The 17987-nt window shown below is 39.7% G+C and overlaps 1 protein-coding gene across 1 annotated transcript in view; it reads left to right on the top strand.

Annotated features, from left to right (window-relative positions):
• Positions 1-17987, top strand: part of LOC136760498 (neural-cadherin) — a 107029-nt gene that overhangs the window by 58504 nt on the left and 30538 nt on the right. Inside the window, exons 5-12 of the mRNA XM_066715932.1 lie at positions 346-457; positions 4244-4493; positions 4848-4990; positions 8007-8179; positions 9728-9896; positions 10566-10736; positions 11083-11255; positions 13895-14062. Of these exons, the coding sequence (XP_066572029.1) occupies positions 346-457; positions 4244-4493; positions 4848-4990; positions 8007-8179; positions 9728-9896; positions 10566-10736; positions 11083-11255; positions 13895-14062 (1359 nt within the window). The remainder of the gene's footprint in view (positions 1-345; positions 458-4243; positions 4494-4847; positions 4991-8006; positions 8180-9727; positions 9897-10565; positions 10737-11082; positions 11256-13894; positions 14063-17987) is intronic.

Below are 17987 nucleotides of genomic sequence, written 5' to 3' on the forward strand. Positions count from 1 at the left end.
AGTGACAAGGGGATGTAGACTTTCTGAAGGCACTGTGTGTGTGTATATGGAGAGAGAGATAGACAAATGTGTTAACCCCAGCAGCCATCCAGAATAGGTGTTCAATGGAAATTCCACATTAAGAGAACTGAGAGGCAGCCCTGTGTATTGCCACAGTGAACAGCGAGCTCAACCTCCAACTCGCTCATTTGCATTAACCTTGTCAGCACGCTTCAGAAAACGCCAGAGAGGACTGCATGTGTTCTTGATGTGGAATAAGAGGTCATGAACGAAGCAGCTCCATGCTAATCTGGCACCCTGCCCCAACTCCCCCTCGATAATGTGATTACTTCCAACCTGTTGCAGGTAGTGGTTCATATTACTGATGAGAACGACTGCACCCCAGAATTCCTGCACTCCATCTACAGCCGAGACAATATTCCTGAGGTCATCCCACCTGGCACATCCCTACTGCAAGGTGAGGGCATGCAGAAGAAATGGGAGCGGGGGCGGAGTTAATATATAACTTATGGACATATGGACAGCTACAATGACAAGGGGTAACTGTTTTGCACTTGTCATATTAAAATGCTTGTTTAACCTCAGTTATCCATGGAAGCAGGTAAGGGACTCGTACTGTGCCTGGCCCCATCCAAGGTCTCCCTGGGTTAGGTTGTACACTCTGGCCCTTCCAGTTGTGGCTTCTTGGACTCAGTAGACTGGGAATCTTGTTTTGGAGATCAGAGCCACTGAGGGGGTTGCTAATCGGGTCTTAATTAGGAAATAATTTCCAGTACCAGGGAGTTCCGGTTGGTAAATGGATTGGAATCACAGCCTGCCTGGGGCTATCAGTGGAAGAGCTCTGAATTTTCTCACGATCTATTAATCACTTCCCTCATGAAAATACACTCTCTTCATAACACTGTTTTTCAAAGTATTATATAGTAATAATAATAAGAAAACCATTGCTACCATCTTATGACAAACATATTTGATTTCCATGTGTGAAAATCACTGTCAATATTGTCAAGAATGTAAAAGTCCATTATGGTTTAAAAGAGTTCCCCTATTTTGCTTTGTTATTACATTTTCTTGGCCCTGCGAAGTTCTGGTCCCAAAAGGGCAAGAGAGGATCCTTGAGAAAGATTATCGGTGTGATGGGAGTGAGGCAGGATCAACATTGTGGTCAAAGACAAAGGAGAACCTGACCTCTTCAACTGTGGGATTAATTGGATTGGGCTCTTATCTCCCCATCACCACATATGTGATCCTATCTGAGTAATTGAAAGTGTTTTACATCTGTTAAAAAATGGATGATGTGTTGTGTTTTCAAGCAGTTGCGCTCCTCTGGGAGGAGTTTGCATACGCTTCTGGTGTTTAAGAGATATGTGTATCCTTTCATATTTTATACACTGTACACAGAGACTCATTTCCACATCCAGACACACTCCAATAGCAGACTAACCTTGAAGTTTCTCAGGTGTGCGATGGTCTTCAGATAAAAATGTCATTTTAGTGTACTGCCGAGAGGTAAACGATTTCTCTGGTAAGTGTTCTGATTGATGTAGTATGCTTTCACAAAGGCTACAATTATCTTGTGAGCGGTTTTGCTTTAATGGACATTTTGTCACACTTGAACAAGATGTGTGTAAGTAGATTAATAAATAAATAAGTACAGATTTGTGATGTATAATGAAATGACGTGCAACCAAAGCTCATGCAAATTGTAAGAATGCGACTGGAAACATTATGATTAAAAAGTGAAATGTACCACATGTTAAAGTATAAACTGAGAAAACCATCCAAATAATTCAAAACAAAAAAGATTAGAGATATTCTAAATGTGCATAACTTTAAACTGCATTGTCCCTATCTACTTAGTTGGTGCTTCAAAGAGATTCATAATTGTCATTAATGGCAGCAGTTTCAGTATTACAGCCTTTTTTTTTAATCACATAAAGCACGTTCTTCGTTTGTTTCCGTTTTTGTTGTTTAAGGTGGCAGCTGTAATTTTTATGCTCTACAATGAATTATACAGCTAATAAGAATATATTACTGTATTGTAACAACAATGAGGCCATGGCACCTTTTCAGATAACGAGTGGTTGTTAGGGATTATACAGAATAATTAATATTCTTACATTTATGCATTAATATTTTGGAGTACTAGTCTTTTTTAAGTGCTGAAGGTTGATCCATACTTGCTGACTGTAGTTCATTTGGAAGTGTAGTTTCAGAATCAGACCAACTTATATTAAAATGCTTTCAATATTTTATCATCACATTAATTTTGGCCAGTTTTAAGAAACAATACTTTTTTTCCTCAATTTTTGCTGTACCATATCTGTCTGCCTGTGTATATAGAACATACAGAGTTTAGTTTTCTCTTTTGTTTTTTTAGATTGTAACATGAAACCTTAATCTAGGCCTCAGGATAAGCATGTGCCAGGTGATCTGGGAGGTAAAATTGGCAGTCAGCTGTAGACACCATTTGTTTATCAAATGTGTAGCAAGCATTAAAAAAAACAAAAACAGCCGTTCTGACTAGTGAGAGAGAGAGAAAGAAAAAAGATTATTATTGTTATTTACCTTAAGTCTGGATTAGACTGTAAATTGGGTAAAGCTCTTAATATGAGCTACTGGGGACTGATTTGAAAACACACTCCAATTATCAAGCAAAAAGTTCAGAAAGGATTTAGTAAAGTATAAAGCCCCCACGCATAAGATTCCTATGTTTAATTTAGTTTCCACTGTGACTCCAATTTTTATAGCACATGCATTAAAAATGGTAATAGGTAGCCTGAAGTGATATTATATTAGCCTGTGTATTTTTAATGAACCTTCTGTTTGAATCCTATCCTTAAGCCTTCACCGCATCCCTCCGCAACAAGTTCCCTGCTGTCTCCGTAGAGGGTCTGTGTGCAGCCACATCTGCGTGAACTGAACTAGATATTTGCCTTGGAGATTAGGGCCTTCATCTGCATGAACCAAATGACTGTGTTGGCTTGAGCTGATGACAGCTTGCCAGTGGTATAATGAAGCAAGGCCTCTAGATTTGGCACGAGCTCTGGCTCTCTGCCTAATGACAGCAAACCCTTCTTGAAGTTTACTTTTGATCTGCGAGAGTCAACACCAGCTTCTCCGCGGTTTCAACAGATGGGCCCTTAAATTTATCAAATAAAGAATTGGCCTCCCAACATAGTTTTAATTAATATTGACTCCTTTAACATGACAGAGTACTTAATTAAAAAAGCACTTACTGTACAAATCCAGCAGGCGCGGGTGGAAATGAAAGGGCTCTTGCTAGTGAGCTCCCGAAAAGATACTGTAGGGAGCAGAGATAACAGAGAAGCATCCTCTTCTGGGACCCATAGGATATACAAGAAACATAATTTTCCGCATCATGGCTCTATGCTAAGTATGACAGCCCACCAGTTTTTTCCTTCAAAACATTTTTTTTTACATAACCGTACTGTATTTACAATTAAAGTATACTTTCAGGGATTGCAACAACAACTATATACAGTATATAGGCCAAAGTCACATGCGATAATTGAGCAAGGAAGATACAGCCATGTAACAGTGAAACTACATAATACATCATATTATGTATGTATGCACAATTATTCACCCCAATTATAAAGGAAAATAAAGCAATTTAACAGTAAATCAACACAATGCGTGCCATATAATGATTACAAACAAAACTAAACTCCCAAAACATCTATTATGCATGGAAAAACATGTGAAATAATGTTTCCTAATTTACCTCTAGGTATAATAGGTATAATAATTTTAAAAAGCCACTAATCACCCAATTAATTTTCACATAAATCATGATAAAATTACCTATTTTTAAGCCTAGACGAGTCTTTGAAGAACAAGCTGATGACTAAGGCCATTCATTTACATTTTTAAGGTAAACTTCAATATCTGATATGGTGTCATCATCTATGCTTGAACGCACATGCTGATATTCGTCTTGGATTCTGTTTTGAAAAGAGGTCCACAACTTACAGTGAAACCTGCTCTCTGTCAAGGACAGAGCAAAACAGCTGAGGCCTTATGTTATGGGTGTAACTGGAATCAGATGTTGAAGAGATTGTCTGGGAACCGAAGTGGCAATTGAGAACTCAGCAGTGTTTTGAATTCCCATCTCTGTCCTGACGTGTCCAGTGTTTCCTCTTCTGTTTTGTTTGGGTTTCCTCACTTATCTGTCTCTGCGGATTTGCTTGTAATTATGACTTTGTCTTCTCTTGACTAGTGCTGGCGAGAGACTGTGACACGGGCCAGAACTCCGAGATCTCCTACTTCATCAAGAGCATTGACTTTGACATCACGCCCCAGGGTGTCATCAGTCCCAGGCATCAGCTGGACTACGAACGTGTCAATCACCTGTATGAGTTCGTGGTGGTGGCCGTGGACAAGGGGCATCCATCCAGGACCGGGACAGCGTCGGTGCGAATCCGCATGGCCAACGTCAACGACGAGGCTCCTGTTTTCTCGCAGGCTGTGTATGAGAATGTTAATGTGATTTCTTTGTTTTAAATTGGTTAATAAAGTCAATAAAAAAGTGAAAATGTCATTACTTCGGGAAGTCACGGGACATGCAAAGGAGACTAAAAATAGATGTATGTTTTCAGATGCAGAATTGAAGTAGTGGGAAACAACAGGCAATTGTTACGTATCAATCCATAATCAATCAGATTAAAGCATCGAAAAGGCACTAAGAATTTAGTTTATTTGAGTGTTTAGGACAAGCATTTAAACTTTGACCTGTATGCTTAATGTGGGTTATCTCAGTGCGAATAAAAGAGTCTTGATATTGCAACCCAAATTAAATGTTGTTTTCTTCCTGCCTTTCTCAGCTACAAGACGTTCCTCTCTGAAGATGCTGGTCCTGATACGCTGGTGGCCATAGTCCACGCAAAGGACCCAGATGGAGATGCAGTGACATACGCAATAACGGGCGGCAATGAGGACAGTAACTTTGAACTGGACAGCCATAAAGGTGAGCAGTCCAACTCAGCAAGCCCCACATAGCAATTCCCTTATGCTAGTCTAGCTTAACAAAATTACCACAATTTTCACGCTTCCTACAGGGTTTTACTAAAGGAAAAGTGCAAAACATGTACAAATCCTACTGGACGTTAACCAAGGTAGCCATGCATGAAGGTTTCAATTAGTAGACTGGCTTTTGTTGATAACAGAAACAACTGAAGCTTAGATCAGAATGGAGTGCCTAAGTAGAGCTTGATGAAGGTATTTTATAGCACTCCTGTGTACATGTGCTGTGTTTACATGGATGGGAATGAAACAAAACAAGAAGCAGAATGTGTTTTTTGTTGTTGTTTTAGCTCACACACTCGCAGACGTTTAAATAAACCTGTGTACTTTTGACAGTCAAGGTTATATTTGTCTGCGATCTGTGGTTATCATTTGTTTACAAGTGCCATTGCCTGAAAGGAGGAAGCATGCCTTATGTTAAGCTTCTCTCCCTTATCAGAGCCTCTGCACTACTGCTCCCAGATTCAGCTTATTACAGGCCAACAAAACAGATGGCCTCTGGCTTCGTCACTGTTAAATTGTGAAAAGTTGTCACTTCAAAGAGTTAGCAGCTTTATTTTATTTATTTGTTTATTTCATTCTCTTATTTATTTATTTCTGCCGCAGTTGCGAGGGGAAATGCATCAAAGACCCACAGCACGGGATTGTGTTGTACTAGATTGTAAAGGATGTTGTATAAAGGCAAATATTTTCCCTTCATAGTCAATATTTTCTTTTGTGGGTTTTTTGTAAACCTTCTTCTGAAGCAGAAGCCCACTCGGTGGATATGAAATATTAACGTGTGTTAGATTGAGAGTGATGAACAGCGGAGTGTGTTAAAAAGGGTTGTGGACGTGAAGTAATGGCGCAGTGTGAATTCTCAGACTTGTGCAGTGGGCTAAAATGTGAAGTGTAGGGGAATAAAATTACCTTAAATATGTGACTATTATTTTGCAGTATAAGATTTAAGTGAAGTAGTAGGCTATGTTCACACACACATTGTGTGAATTTATAATTTCAGAAATATCTGACAACATTGTACAGTGATTGAAAAAAGTATTTGATCCCCTGCTGATTTTGTACGTTTGCCCACTGACAAAGAAATTATCAGTCTATAATTTTAATGGTAGGTGTATTTTAACAGTGCAGAACAGAACAACAACAAAAATATCCAGAAAAACGCATTTCAAAAAAGTTATAAATTGATTTGCATGTTAATGAGGGAAATAAGTATTTGACCCCTTCGACTTAGTACTTGGTGGCAAAACCCTTGTTGGCAATCACAGAGGTCAGACGTTTCTTGTAGTTAGCCACCAGGTTTGCACACATCTCAGGAGGGATTTTGTCCCACTCCTCTTTGCAGATCCTCTCCAAGTCATTAAGGTTTCGAGGCTGACGTTTGGCAACTCGAACCTTCAGCTCCCTCCACAGATTTTCTATGGGATTAAGGTCTGGAAACTGGCTAGGCCACTCCAGGACCTTAATGTGCTTCTTCTTGAGCCACTCCTTTGTTGCCTTGGCTGTGTGTTTTGGGTCATTGTCATGCTGGAATACCCAACCATGACCCATTTTCAATGCCCTGGCTGAGGGAAGGAGGTTCTCACCCAAGATTTGACGGTACATGGCCCCGTCCATCGTCCCTTTGATGCGGTGCAGTTGTCCTGTCCCCTTAGCAGAAAAACACCCCCAAAGCATAATGTTTCCACCTCCATGTTTGACGGTGGGGATGGTGTTCTTGGGGTCATTCCTCCTCCTCCAAACACGGCGAGTTGAGTTTGATTTTGGTCTCATCTGACCACAACACTTTCACCCAGTTCTCCTCTGAATCATTCAGATGTTCATTGGCAAACTTCAGACGGACCTGTACATGTGCTTTCTTGAGCAGGGGGACCTTGCGGACGCTGCAGGATTTCAGTCCTTCAAGGCGTAGTGTCTTACCAATTGTTTTCTTGGTGACTATGGTCCCAGCTGCCTTGAGATCATTAACAAGATCCTCCCGTGTAGTTCTGGGCTGATTCCTCACCGTTCTCGTGATCATTGAAACTCCACGAGGTGAGATCTTGCATGGAGCCCCAGACCGAGGGAGACTGACAGTTATTTTGTGTTTCTTCCATTTGCGAATAATCGCACCAACTGTTGTCACCTTCTCACCAAGCTGCTTGGCGATGGTCTTGTAGCCCATTCCAGCCTTGTGTAGGTCTACAATCTTGTCCCTGACATCCTTGGACAGCTCTTTGGTCTTGGCCATGGTGGAGAGTTTGGAATCTGATTGATTGATTGCTTCTGTGGACAGGTGTCTTTTATACAGGTAACGAGCTGAGATTAGGAGCACTCCCTTTAAGAGAGTGCTCCTAATCTCAGCTCGTTACCTGTATAAAAGACACCTGGGAGCCAGAAATCTTGCTGATTGATAGGGGATCAAATACTTATTTCCCTCATTAACATGCAAATCAATTTATAACTTTTTTGAAATGCGTTTTTCTGGATTTTTTTGTTGTTATTCTGTCTCTCACTGTTAAAATACACCTACCATTAAAATTATAGACTGATCATTTCTTTGTCAGTGGGCAAACGTACAAAATCAGCAGGGAATCAAATACTTTTTTCCCTCACTGTATATGTAGGATTGAATTAAAAAACAACTAAAATTCACCATGCTGAATGTAAACCTTTCTTTCTTAAAAAATAAATAAATCTTGATGTAACAAATTTGAAAATAAAAGTGTAAGGTACCCTCAGATTAGCCCTGAGATGAGACATGTACACCTTATTTTGCTTTCTTATTAGGGAAAATATATTTAGCATATTTTGCATGGTGGTAAATGTGTTTTTGTGCTCAATGACCATACTGACCATCTTTTAGTGTAGCTTTATGATTTGAACTATAATGATAAAATGTTGCAATTTAAATATGACAGTGTCAGCATTTTAGCTGACCTGTAAAACAAACACAATTTGATTTCTTCATGTGTCACTTGTAGGTATTATCAAACTGCGTAAGAGTCCCTTACCCAGGCTCAGAGGACCCCAGTACATCCTCAACATTACAGCCACAGATGACAACTCTTCTGGGGGACCCCAGGCCCTCAGCAGTACTGCCCAGGTCATTGTGGGCATCAACGACATCAACAACAACAAGCCAGTCTTTGAGGAGGTAACACAGCACACTGATTGAATCATACTCATGTAGTGCACATGTCTGTGGTTTTCTTTTTGTACACTTACACATTATAAACATTATAGAAAATACTCATGCACATGATCACCTACAGATTCAATTTTTACCCACGAAAACACATACTGCACTGGTTACACAGTTGCAACTGTAGTGAGATAATTTGTTTAGAATTTCTATTATTTCCATTCTTGCCACTGAAACAATAATGAACTAACATTAACTGATTAATGTACATAAACGTTTCTTATATACCATTCATGCACACTTTCTAAAAGTGACTGTCTGTCTGGCCAAAGATTGATTCTTCCTGACACAATACACTGTATTTTTCTTGCTTTTCTTACTGTTTGATAAACTCAAATTTGCCTTGAATACAGACATTTGCTGAAAACAGTTACAACAAAATAGAACATTTTTTCACTACAGTTGCAGCTGTAGAACTGGTTTAGTATGTGTTTCATGTGTAAAATTGGAATCTGTATGTGATTTTGTGAATGAGTATTGATTTTTATAAAGTTCACAATGTACAAGTTGTACAACAAAAATGTACCCTGCAGCCGGTCTATCCGGCATTAAGTGCGGAGGGAATTGTGGGTCTTATTCCGTTTCCACGACAACCACTGTAAATGAATGAGGTTCTTCATGTTCACCAGCCTGGCGTCGTTTAGGTTAAGAGGGATTGTGGAATTTTCTTTCTTCATTAAACAAGACTTTAGAGAAGCACTTTAAGTTAGAGGCCTACCTTTGCCTTTGTACACTGTACATTTTGTTGGCAGCACATAAAAGCAACTCACGGAAATACCTACAAAAATCAATTTGTGTCTCACTGCAGCATACCTTCATGTAGTACAGGGTCAATCCCTGAGCTGTGACTGTGTTTTCCAGCTTTGAAACTTTCAATAACTTAATTGACCTAAACCTTTGATTCATTAGGCCACTTTAGCCCTCCTCTTCAAGCCTCGGAATGATTCAAGGGTAACTTGAATTGAGAGCATTTTTTCAACGGCCTGGAAAATGTTAAGGTATAACTGGGAATATAAATCAGATCCAGTGAATCCAATAGTTAAAACTGTGAAGAAAACCAAAAGACCCTGTGGCCTAGTAGGACAGAAGCTTGACATCCCCTGATATTGCAGCTCAAGTCTCAGAGAGTACAGTTGAGAACATTTTTTTTTTAACTCCACCACTCTCTATTACTTAAATTTTTTTAAACATGTTTTTTGTATTATTCCGTGCAAAGATTTCTACAGTGTATGTTAGATTAAAGATTGATAAGACTCTTTTTTTTAATATATATATAGCTCTCCTGACACTTGTAACAAGTCTTCAGGCGTCTGCAGACTGAACTTAACATTCCCCAGAGTAGAGATGTCAGGCGTCTTCTTTTTTTTTTTTTTTGAGATTTCTCAGGCAAATGTCTGAAGCTTAGCTCCGGATTGCTGCCACCGTACACACACAAGGCACTTATATCCATTTTGCAGCCTGAACTCTCCATGGGGATTGTATGTGTTTCTTTGCCTTTAGTGCCACACTTACAGTGTGAACGCCTGGGTCTTGGAAAACCAACCGCCGGGAACCTTTGTGCTTCGGGTGGAAGCGCACGACGCGGACATAGGAGTCAATGGAGAGGTCAAGTACGGAATCATGCACCGCGATGGCACTACGTCAGGTTTTGCCATCGACCCAGATACAGGTAATGCATTTCATTCCCCCCACAGGCACGTGCGCGACTTCACTCTCCTCTGGGAGCAAACCTGAACTGACAGGTGTCTACAGTGTTGGCAAATGCCACAGCACTGACAGGGTAGTGACTGAAAATAACTCCAATGGAAAAAACAGCAAGAATGCAGTAAATGGTCTTAGATGACATAGTTGCCAATTTGGTTATAATTGATATTGTGTGTTGATCAAAATTTTATGAGACTAAATTGACATTATTCATATTTTTGGTTTGTGTTTTGAATTTGAATCTGATACAGTGAGTGTTAGGGTCTGGTTTCACAGATCCAACAGTCTTGGACTGTTATTTTAGGTAGAGTAGTGCAAGACTAGTCCTTATCAATGTCTTTGAAACCAACTATTCATGTGTTTCACAATTGGAAGGTGATATGTATGGTATTGTGGTGCAAACATGAAGTCCAGCTTGGTGATATACCCTTTTTTTGCCACTATGAATTTTCTTTTCAAAGGATACTTAGATATTTGAATTTGATTACCAAGATTCTTTTTTAAAAATGGGGGATACCCATTTTTAATGAAAAAACTTAGTAATCAAAACCATATATTGCTGCTACCAACACAGAGAATGTGATGTGCTTCATTGTGTGTTCATTGTGTGTTCTGTTGTTGTTTGGTGGTCCAGGAGTCATCAGCACCACGGTGAGCTTCGACCGGGAGAAGCAGAGGGAATACACACTATCAGTGACTGCGACTGACATGGCACAGGAGCCCCTCATTGGGATCTGCCAAATAACCATCCTGATCGCTGATGAGAATGACAATGACCCGAAGTTTGAGAACAGCCGTTACCAATGTAAGCCTACAAGCAGACATGCAACTCACAGTTATTGTGAACTAAATTTGTTTATTATGAGCATTGTTACTGATAGAAATAATTAGGTCTGCCCGGTGAGATATTGCTCTGGATTTTAAAATCTTCAGGTCACAGATTATATTTCAGTTCAATGACAACGAACTGAAATCAAAAGCCGTCTGCATTCCAAAACCATGGGACATTATATGGTCATGTGCCATGTCAACCCTTGCATTATTTCCTGTCTCTTAAACATTAGCCCATATTACAGGTCATTTGAGAAATATTGTGTGTGGCTGCAGTTGTAGACGTGCTGTTGTGAATGTGTTAACCTCTGCCCTCTCAGACTTCCTGAGGGAAGACACCCCTGTAGGAACCAGTTTCCTGAGAGCTGCTGCCCATGATGACGACCAGGGGCCCAATGCAGCTATTACCTACTCCCTGTCCCGCCAGCATCCTGCCTATTTCCACATCAACCCAAGCACGGGCTGGATATTTGTCCAGCATCCCATCTCCCAGGTCAGAATTCACCAACTCCCTTTGTCGTTCTTGGCATAGGCTTCAGCACAAATCTCAAATTTTAAATTTGTACCCATGTACTTAAAATTAAAACACGATAAGGTACAGGTTTGTCATTTGCAAATTGTAGGTAGGTCAAAGGCCTACCTTTGAAGCTTTGACCATATTTCAGCTTCATTTATTATAGTTTCCTTCCACAACAATCACAATTTCACCTATGTTTGTAGTGTCTTTTGCATGGGTGGTTCATTAGGTGAAATAGGGATACACTGGCAATTGTACTGGCACTAGAAATCAGTGGAGGGCCAATCAGAAATTGACACATTCCCGGCCTAAACTTAACAACATTGTTTCAAATGAAAGGTGGGAATACTTTCAGCCACTTCAGTTGTACATACTGTGACCCCCCATGTGGTGTAGTACGAGAAGGGCATTATTTAGTAGAGAAGTGCCATTCGCTCTTTCAGTTCCGTCTCAGAGCCAGCTGGTATGGAATGTTACCAGCCTGGGACGCACACCTGTGGCGCATCTGTGTGGCTCCCTTTTATGCCACTCCTCTAAGAGCTCAGGTCATGGTCCCTGAGGGGAAGTGCAGGAGGGTGTGAGGAATGCTGCAAAAGCAATATCTACTGGAGAATAGAAACCAGACTACGATCCCGCTTTGGATGAGAACCTTTTTGATTACGGACCCCGGCCAGGATGATGACCCCCCTTATGAACAATGATTACGAGACTGCCTACTGAGTTGGATATCCTGCTCTGTAAGGTATTCAGGAAACCGAGTAGTGGCCTGAACATAGTAATGGGACAAGTGTAGTCAGTGCTTTAAACCTGGGCTAGGAAAAAATTGTTGTTCGCAAATTCTTTCCTATATCCCCGGACTGACATGTCTTTCACCCCACACAGAGTTACAGTACTATGTCTTTATTTATTGTAGAATCTTTGTTTGAATTTGAAACCAAACCCTTGGAAATGTATACATGTTTCATTTTCTTTGTGTGGCTAGTTGCTTCAGTGTGGTTTATTTATTTTTTAACTTGTGGCTTATTTTTGAAGAAATGTCAGTATTTTTTTTCATTGACAGATCTGTGTAGGTTATCTAAAATGTGAAAATCAGCCTTTGACATGAACTCGCTTCCTATCACGCGTAGAATTTAAGGACAGGGAAATTGAGCTTAAGATCTCCACAGCACCATGGCTGTGCTAAATTATTAAGGAAGCCATAATAACTGTGGTTCATTGTTAACCATCAAAACCAAATGCCAGCCATCTGGAATCATGGAGGAAATTGACAATTAGGTGTTACAAGGAAAGCTTATCTTACTCATAGGCTTTACCCTCGAACAAAACAGCTTGAACTACCAACCTCTTTTTTTGAAGTTTCAGGTGAACTTTTGCTCATATTTAATCTTTTATGCATTTTTCATATCCAACACCTTTTAGCTTTTAAGTTGTCTCCATGGTTGTGATAATGATCATTTCAGACAAGGCCTGAGGGAGACAGACAGGGGAATGGCAGTGTGCCGTTAAGCTGTGTTTTGAGTGCTGCTCTAACTGAACCCACTTTACTACTACTTTAAATAGTAAGATTATCTCAATATAGGTCATTTAAGTAGGTCCAGGTTTAAGACTTGTTTTCACAAGCACTATGTCTTACCACCACGCATTTGTCAGATAAAATCATTTTTGGAAATCCACGAGATGTCAGGTGAAGTTATCTACAGCTGCATTCCAGGAGACATTTTGTGTTCAGTTTGCTTCTTGTGAAACATCCAGCCACCTGACCTGCAAGAAAAGCCACATTTCTGAGCTTTTTATAGTTGTTTTTTTTGCTGACTCCAAAAGCCCTTTTTTATTATTTACATTACAGTATTGCTTTTGAGGATCCAGTACATTATCCATAGTAGATTTTTTTTTCCACTATTAACGTGTTTGCCTTTTTATTATTTTAAGAAATGTATTTCCTTCCAAACCAGCTTGAAAGTAATGGTATGTGGCAGTATTGTACATTCCTTCATTAAAAGGTACTTTGACGATTTCTTAACCACTTCTAATAAGTACTAATTGTGTGTTTTAAACTATTTATTTGAATATGAGAACGCAAATTCTGTGTATTTTAAGCACGTTTAGATTGAGCAAAGCAACCATCTGCTCTTATAATTCTTGAATGTTTTGAGACATATCACCTTTAAAACCGGAGGCTTTTGCCAGAGAATTAGTGACAATTTTCATATTTAATTTTTGCCACCGCCTGGGTTGAACAATCTCGATTACTTTTACTGACACTGAATTTTTGGATTCCTTCCAAAGATCAGAACCAGTCAGCACCAATCAGTCTTGCTATTTTGTTGTGAGCATTTTAATTAAATAGATTTAATTAAATTAGGGCCAAAGGATATTCAGATATATGTTTCAAATTAACTCTAATATGACTGACTTTACCAAAACACCTTCTTCACCATTCAGAATTCAATGTATCAATATTTTCACAAATGGACAATTAAATTGTGACCTGGAGTTGACTTACATCCCTAAAAGCCAGCGAGCCATCATATTTTCCCAATCTAAATACAGGGGAACCTTTTCAAGCAGCTTGTCTCAGAGGTTTAACACAACCCCTGTCTTTCTGTCCTCCTTAGACTTCGCGGATCACTCAGCAAATCATAGCTACAGACGGGGGGGCCAGGAGCAGCTCTGTGGATCTCACAGTGATCATCACGAACGTCCACAACCAGCCCCCCCAATGGGAGAAGGCGGAATACTGGGTCACCATCCCGGAAAACACTGTTCGAGACACCAAAATTGTGGTAAGAATGTGGACACTCTCTGCAATCTCTCACACCCCTCCCTACATGCACCGTCCATCAGTAGAATGTGTGCCACAGTGGTAACCTTCACTGTAAAGTCTAGGGAATTTACAGATCGTTGGATGGACAGAGAAGGACTCTACAAAGAGGACACTACTGGAATGGTAGGGGTTTGGATGGTCACTTTATCACTGCAATCCATTTGCTCATTTTAAACATGTTTCCTATTTTACATCACTGTAGTTCAGCATGCTTTGGGATTGTCCAGTTTATTGTAAGGAACTGTGAGATCCTCTAACATTACACTTTATCAGTCTGGGGTGGTTACTAAGTTACTAGGTTACACGTGGGGAATCAAGAAACTTAATGTAAATTAGACTACTTAAAATAGCGGTTATTATTTATTAATTTGTAAGTTTGAGGCCTCCTGGATAAATGTAAACCTGGAAGTGTTTGTGGCCATGAGGGACAAGAGCTGGGAGACACTGCTTCCATGACTTTCCTAATTTCTTATATTTTACACATAAACATTTAAGTTTTTTTTATTTTTCAAGATCATATCAGTCGATTCATCAAGAAAAATGTATCCTGGAAGGAATATATCCTTTCCCTATATCATCATCTTTTTTAGGTGTTGCTAAATATTGTGCAGAGTATACAAGCTCAGTACATGTATCTGAAATAACTAAGGAAAGCACATCATACATTTTGCTCCCAGATATGTTTTCCTTGAATGTTAATACTATCAAAGTGAGTTTCCTTTTCCAATATTTAGAGTTTAGATGTAGAAACATCAAAACCTTTTATTTGGGCAATAGCAATGGGGCTTGTGTGTGTTTATGTGTTTGTGGTTTGGTGGGTGAGGGTTGAGTACTGAGCTGATACTCATTAGCCAGAAGCAAATCCCTTTTTGGAGAGCTCCACTGATGTGTTTTTCATGATGGGAGAGTTACGCTCAGAAGCTTTTCGCCCGAAACTTGACAGAACTTACAATGGCGACAAAGTGCTTTATATTTTTAATATTTGGTATAATAGCTTAAGACAAGAAAACACAAAATGAAGAATAGATTAAATTATACTTGACATTGAGATGCTGTGCTAATGCTGCCCTCACATCAGTGAAATAAAAGACTCAGAGCTTCATAATGGTCTCTCATTGCCCTGGTCTGTGCATTGAAAAGATCCCTAATTACGGTATTCATTTCCTGACAGCATACATCTCGGCAGTAGGCGGACTGGAGCGGATAATAAATGTGACCGTAATCCACACAGGGCTTTTTACATATTTTATACCCTGTTTCGTCAAGGCTCTTCTGCATCCGATCCTGTCGAAGCTCTCAACCACTTTAAAACACTGTGTTTAAATAGAAATAGAAATCTCAGCCCAGGCTAAGCTTGAGCTCTGCCATCAAGCTGTAATTACTAAGGTAGATTGTTGTTTAAATTTAGAAGTGTTAATATGATCTGCTAATTACATTGTGTGCGACTGGATGCAGATGCATGAATCTGCATATCAATGAAGTGTTTTCCAGAATATGAGAAACTCTTCTTCATAATTTAGTGAGATATGTCTATTGTTTCCTCAGTGCAATTACAGGGCTTCCTTCCTGTGTCTTTTAAATGATTTATGAAGTGGGGAGGGTGGGGGTGGGCATTGTGCGGAAAAATAAAGAGTTTGGTACATTTTTTCTCGCGGAGGTACTTTGAGCGGCCTCCACTGTCCTCCATGACGTCTCTGGTTGTTTTCTATTGAGGAGTTCACAGTATGGAGAAAGCCGTTAGAGTTGGCTTCTCTTCGGCTTAGGCTCCAAGACACCGTTATGCATTATCAAATTATTTCTCATCATTGCTAATTCAATTTCTGACTTGGCTGGTACACATTGTGTTCTGGGAGGCCATCACTGGGAGCTAAATGGAGATTTGAGGGATTTTGGAAAGGAGCTGCTTGAAAGACTAGCTTTTGGCTGTCCAAGTTCTATAAAAACAAGACCACACTGCTCTTCCTGCCACAGTTTGTGCTGGACTACCTCATGCCTACTCAACTCCCTGTCCCCTCGAGACACACGTAATTGTGTTCCTGTGCATTTACATTCCGGCTAATGGATGTTTCCTGACCACTTTTCAGCTCAGTAAACTCACCTGCCTTGGCAGTTAGGTTTCATTGACTTGCAGATTGCATGAAGTTCTGATGTCCTTTCTGGAATGCTTGAATACCATAAAATTACCACTGCTTAGCCATCCCCCTTCCCTGTCTTAGCTGGTTTTGGATTTTCTGTAATTCCCTACGAATGTGCATGATTTCAGTGCTGGTTGACAGGCTTACAGTGAGATTTCACACAGCCTTGAATTAGGCTTCTGATCTGATTGAAGCATCCATGTTTCCTTTTCTGGCTCTGGCCATAATGCTACCTAATATGCAACAAAGTACATCCGACCGTATTTGGGGAATTACTCTGAGGTGTGCACATGTACGTTCATAAACAAGACACGGGATGCAGTCAAATATAATGTAGCGGCTTAACATTTGAAAGGCTGCATTTTCTGTTTTGATTGAAGTTGTCAGGGTTTGGTCTGCTGCCACATCGCTGTAGCTCTTGCTGAATGAGGTCAGCCTAGATGAGTGAACGTGCTTCTCCTGGGTTTGAATGATCTAGGCATAATTAGCTGGTTTGGATAACATGGGAGCCAGCTCTACTGGGAGGTTGAAGGACGCTCTCCATGATTTTCCATCTTCCATGATCATTAGTAAAGAACTGTCAATTAGGAATTTTCCAACATGGGGAGAGAGATGAGGGGGAAGGCTTATTCTGACAAGATAAGTTAATGGGGGGCACTAAGTACAGTAAGTGATTTATGCCTTATAGAGCAAAAGCTAGGGACTGCATGCACTAGTACAGACATGATGTATTACCATATAACCCTAGTAAGTATTGGAATGATCATGGGAAAAGTCATGTCACATTGCGTCACTGCCAAAATAAAATAAAAATCAGACTGTATTTAAGCCAAAGTGAAAACCCCACTTAAGGGATGTTCCCAGTAATATAACTTGAACAAAAACACTTTAAAACAATTACTGTAATAGTTTTTTTAAGTACATTATTTACTCCCTGGGTGAGGAATGACTGTATTATGTGACTGTTCAAATATGTTCTGTGATTTGGGAGTCTTCACAGGGTAATTTATCCTTAGAACTCTAAATACAAATTAGTCTTGTTAAACAGCATAATGCATTAATTAGCAGTACTGTAAGGTCCTTGTTGTCTGGTGAGTATTCAATTCATCTTTTTTTTTCTCCCCCCCTTTCTTTCCTATCCATCTATCTATCTCTCGGTCTCCTAATTAAAAATTTAAATATCAGCAGTCTCATTGTGGAAACATCTCTAGAAACGATAATTAGCGAATTCAAAATGCAGTAATTGCAACCTTGAGGAAATAATTAAGAGCCCCCAGTTCCTTTGCATGCGCCAGATAATGGGAATATGATTTTCATTAACTAGCCATGGTACTCCCTAATAAATCATAGAGAGAAATTAATAAGGTGGGCTGTGGGGTCGGGCAAGTTTATGTTTTTCGACAGATAATCTAAATTAATTATTTAAATGAACCCATGCTGTTATGAATATTTAACCAAATCTTTTCATCCTTCATTTTCTCAAATCTGGAAGCAAAGTAGTAAAAAAAAATAAAAAAAATAAAAATAAAACAGAGCTCCACTAAGTCCCACAAGGACAAGTATCATGGGCTTTAGATCGTGCAGCTTTTATAGCTTGGGCAGTGGGAGGGTTTCTCTCAGCTGGAAGCTAACATCTAAGAGCTTTTCATTGTTGTTTTCTCTTCAGGTATTTCCCCCCTTATTGTCACCACCCACCTAGACTGAATCCTGGAAAGTATAACTCAATACCATTAATGTTCCCATGCTTTT

The sequence above is a fragment of the Amia ocellicauda genome, chromosome 10 (assembly GCF_036373705.1).
Source record: "Amia ocellicauda isolate fAmiCal2 chromosome 10, fAmiCal2.hap1, whole genome shotgun sequence".
Classification (NCBI taxonomy): domain Eukaryota; kingdom Metazoa; phylum Chordata; class Actinopteri; order Amiiformes; family Amiidae; genus Amia; species Amia ocellicauda.